Source organism: Nilaparvata lugens, unplaced genomic scaffold (genome assembly GCF_014356525.2).
Source record: "Nilaparvata lugens isolate BPH unplaced genomic scaffold, ASM1435652v1 scaffold5983, whole genome shotgun sequence".
In the NCBI taxonomy this organism is placed as follows: domain Eukaryota; kingdom Metazoa; phylum Arthropoda; class Insecta; order Hemiptera; family Delphacidae; genus Nilaparvata; species Nilaparvata lugens.
The window spans coordinates 8,294-13,147 of NW_024091753.1; the positions used below are offsets into that span (position 1 = coordinate 8,294).

Here is a 4,854-nt window from a genome sequence, read left to right on the forward strand (position 1 = left end):
TGTTTCATGCTTCAGAATTCGTGCTCTGTAGTGAGGTCCACGTTATAACGGCAGTAGAGAAAGATAGGAGAACAACGTTGCCGAACCTCTGTCTTGTCAATGACTTCTATAGACGGTAGCTGATACAGGTTCATTAATGTAATATTAACTGTTCAATCTCGTTCAAAATTATCAGTTATATTTTACTAAGCAAGCAATTATATTTTTCAATAATTTCATGATGAATTCTAATAATCAAGATGAAATATTTTGTCAATTAATTATTAATTCTACATTGTTAAAAGACGATCTGGCAAAACAAGAAAGAGATAGCGCTATCCGTTTTGTTGAATGATAGACAAGGATAGCAATACCATTGTTAATCAAACACTACCATTACAACGTGGACCTCACTGTAAAACCATGAGAGCTAGTATTGGATTCATACAATTTTGTACACATAATTTATCATGCCTCTCATAATATTTCGGGTTATTAGTACGGGTTAATATTAGGTTATGAGTGTATGTGCGTCTGTGTACACGATATCTCACCTCACAATCAACGGAATGACTTGAAATTTCGAACTTAAGGTCCTTACAATATAAGGATCCGGCACGAACAATTTCAATCAAATGCAATTCAAGATGGCGGCTAAAATGACAAAAATGTTGTCAAAAACAGGTTTTTCGCGATTTTTTCAAAAACGGCTCCAACGATTTTGATCAAATCTATACCTAAGATAGTCTTTGATAAGCTCTATCAACTGCCACAAGTCTCTTATCTGTAAAAATTTCAGGAGCTTGCCTCATCTGTGCAAAGTCTAATTTTAGATTCCAATTATCAGGCTTCAGATACAATTGAAACAAAAAAAATAAGTGGAAAAGATTGAGCATGAAAATCTCTACAATTGATGTTAAGTAACATATTCACCTAAAATTGAAAATAAGCTCGAAATTCGAGAAAATGTAATTATTTAATTGCAAACTGTTGGCAACAGTTGGTTCTATTAGATCGTTCACTATGAAGAGATAGCACACCTCGTGTGTCTTCAGCGTTATTTTCCTGTCACCAGCTGGCTAAAATCTTTGAATAGTAGACTTCAGATGCAGCAAAAAATCACATGGTTTACAGATTGGGAGACAAAAACTTTTGCCATTTCCATTTATATATCTGTTACCACGACTTTTGTGTAATTGTAAACGTAATTTATTCTAAGTTGTAAGAAACATTCATCCCCAAGTGGAGCTTGCTTGGTCTCCACGTATTAAAAAAAGGATTTCAAGATTGAATTTCAAACTTTAAATATTGCAAATCATTTCTAAAACAAAAATAAGAATTTCCATTTACACTTACACCATGCCCAAATAAATTAATTATTTTAATGAAGAATAATGAGTTTTGCTTGGCTCACCTTCTCGTATGACCGGGAAATTATCTGTAGGCAAGACACTTGTACTGCAGCTGGAAATATCACTTGCTCTTGTACGTTTGCCTGACTGCTTGCGAAGGTTTTTTTTCTTGTTATTATATAAGTCATACAGTTTGCCAGAGGCACATTTTCTCTGTCCACTATATGTTGCCTTAATATAAGGAGCATAATATACAGCTTGAGACTCGGTTGGGAACAAGCTTGCAATTGCTTGAGCCCATGCAATGAATTTATGTGTTGATATTCCCACTTCGTTATCTTCTTTCATCTCATGATTGATTATTATGTTACAGATTTGTTTGCGACAACGTCTGTCAAGTTTTCCATTATTGTTTTCTGAGTACGCAAGTATAGCTCGTCCATCAGGGCAGTGTCGCAACAAATCTCTCAACTGAAAACATACAGTCACAAAAATATAAAAATTTGAAGATACAAATATTTCAAAGCTCAATTGATAAAAAATCATATTACCCTTTTAAATTCATTTTTATTACATGTAATACAAAATAAGAATGAATTTAAAAGGGTACTATGATTTTTATTAATTGAACTTTGATTAGTACAAGTAGCCCTAAGAAAATGGAAATAAAAATATATGTATCATATTCAAATGTGTATGACATGCCTATCAGCCTTTAAGCATGCTGTACACAGGGACAGTATACTTGCGGCTTGTTAAATCATAGCCAATCACAGCACTGTTGTTGTTTAAAGTCAATGACAAGACATTGGCTATGATTCAACAAGCCGCAAGTATAGGCTACTGTCCCCGTGTACAGCATGCTCAAGGGTCAATGGGCACTGCTGCGGCCAAGACCAAGGCCATGACCAGAAAGCAAGTCGAGAACAATGAAGTCATATGGATAAACATACACGAATCAGCTGAACAATGAGTAATTAATTATTACATAAAATAGCTAATTTTCTAGAAATTTGAAGAGAAATACAAGTTACTGATACAAAATGTGTGTTCCTAGTAGTGGAGAAAACTGAAATAAAATGATGAAATAGCACTAAAAGTATAAGTTGAAATTTTAGAAATTTGAAATATAAAAAATAATATTAAAATGTATTTTTTTACCTGTGTGGTGAAGGGGTTCTCATTTTGTACCGGTAATGAAGTTGTTTTTTTGGCAGTAGCATTGTTGGTATGATTCATAAAATCATCTAAATTCAATAATATTGACTCATCTACTACATCTGACAAGCTTCCCACATTCACCTGAAACAAATGAATACAGTGAGATTATTTTTTTACAATGTGAATATTTTACTTGGTGGGGGGTGTCCCTGGAGCATATTCCCTAAATAAATTTCTTTTTCTAGATAAATCTATAAAAAAATAAATATCTATCACTATTGGTTTTTGTTAGAAGTTTTCTGATATCAGTTGATTTGATTCTGTTTCACAAATTCTAGCATGAAATCCTAATCTATTTTACTGGAGGGAATAACTTATCATACCCAATATGAATAAAACTAACATGATTATAATATAATTTGAATTCTTTCAGTGTGAATTATTTATATATTTAAATTTCTACTTGTATTTATTTGTTAATTTATTTGCAGATAGATAGACAAACTAGCTTTTCAACTAAAAATAAAGTCAGTTAACTTAGGCCTAAGTTAGTTAGTTTAATAGACTGAAAAATAGGGATTTATTTACTGGATTCTCTTGCGTTGGATAAGCTGAAGTAGCTCCATCAATCTCCTTCTTCCATATTGCCAGATTACTTTTGAATTTTATTCGGTCTCCCGTACATGGTATTAGTTCTTGTATTTCTTGCTGTTGAATGAGCCTCAAGAGTCCTATGTCTATTCCAGCATCTTGAAATTTCAAATAAATAATTAATTGAGATATCTATTCCATTGTGACGAAATGAATTTAGCATCAATAATACAACTTACGTATGCCTGTCACAAGAAATGACAATTCTGTACGGTAGGCTACTTACAACAAAATTCTACAGTCTTCAACAAACCTACTACAAGCTGCTGTGTTCTGATCCATGGCCTATATTCACAAATTATAAAAACAAACAAAATGCAATATTAGCCCACTAGTTCACTGAATATGTGTTGAATCAGGCACTGCAGTAGATCAGAAACATGGATTTGTTATGGTAATTGCGATTAATTATTTTACATTAGTATGCTTTTTGAGTTCAGTCTACAAGAGATAAGTTAACCTACCCAAGATAAGATAAGGTAAGATAAGATAACTTAGAACTAGTATTGCTGAGTGGTACTGGTACACGGTACAGACCTCAATCATCATCATCTCGTTTATAAAATGAATTTGAGAAATTCGTTTATAAAATGAAAACTGGTGAAATGCAAAGATGACATTCGTTCGAAATGGGAAAATGCCTCTAGCTTGGTCAATATCGGTTCAAAATACACATTTTAATTCACATTGTAGAGCAAATTGTTTTCCAAAATTTGAGACCAAATTTATATTTTTTTAATCTATATTTACCGAGCTCGAGTAATTTTTCCCATTTTGTAGGAATGCTATCTTTGCGTGGCCGCACTAAGTTAGGCTATAACTTACATGTATATAATTATATTTTTCTTGGAAAAATAAATAGAGCTCAGATTTTAAAGCAAGAACCTCTTTAAATATTAAAGGAGTTTGCCTGAAATAGGCTTAGTTAAATTGATTGCTATAGCTCAAATCAAAATTATTTTAAATCCGGTTCAAATATAGGCTTGTACTTACTTGCAAATGTCTCTACGTATGCGAACAATCCCCATCTTGTTAAAAGTGTAGCTGTATCTTGATCCATATTGCCTGGAAGACATTTATTTTAAAACAACTAGTAATGATAGTCTTCTGTAATTGTAAGAGAAGCACTTGATTCACTGGAGCACTGCAGACCGCTATTCATTGAATACAAGTTGCTTACATTGGAATCTACAAACTTGAAACTCTAGTCCTCGCAATAAATTCAAAGTTTAAGAATAGTTAACATGGGTACAATATAAGGACCAAGCTAAATATTGGCCTTCTGCAGCACAGGCTTTAAAAATTGATCGCACACCAATTTATGCAGGCTCACCCTTCTTCAATAATCTGCCAGATAGTCTAACTCAGACATCAAACTGAGAAGTGAGAAAGGTACAAAGAATGCCAACCAAAGCCAGAAAATCTTATAGTTTTACTAACTCGTCTAGTAAAACTTACAATTAATTATATGTTTCTGTTTCAACTATATCCCATACTTGTTCCAATAAAACCTCTGTCATATTCAATATAATTATAATGTTTACTATAAGACAATAGTTATTTCTATTTGTAGATATTTGTAGTAATAAACTTTGGTTATAATCATCAAAGATATCGTTAATACTACAAAATTAAATGAAAATTCAACTATTTTCTTGTAAATATTACAGTAATTTGATTATTCAAACTTATTATGTTATGAACGAACAAT

At 32.3% G+C, this 4,854-nt stretch overlaps 1 protein-coding gene across 1 annotated transcript; it reads right to left on the bottom strand.

Moving 5' to 3' along the window:
• Positions 1-1,586: 1,586 nt before the first annotated feature.
• On the bottom strand, positions 1,587-4,488 carry LOC120356156 (the record flags this gene model as incomplete). Its single annotated transcript, XM_039445016.1, has 4 exons — positions 4,137-4,488; positions 3,081-3,241; positions 2,493-2,633; positions 1,587-1,802 (listed from the first exon to the last, which is right to left on the bottom strand). Coding segments are annotated over exons 1-4 (585 nt in total), but the record flags the coding sequence as incomplete, so codon positions are not given.
• Between the last annotated feature and the right edge of the window lie 366 nt (positions 4,489-4,854).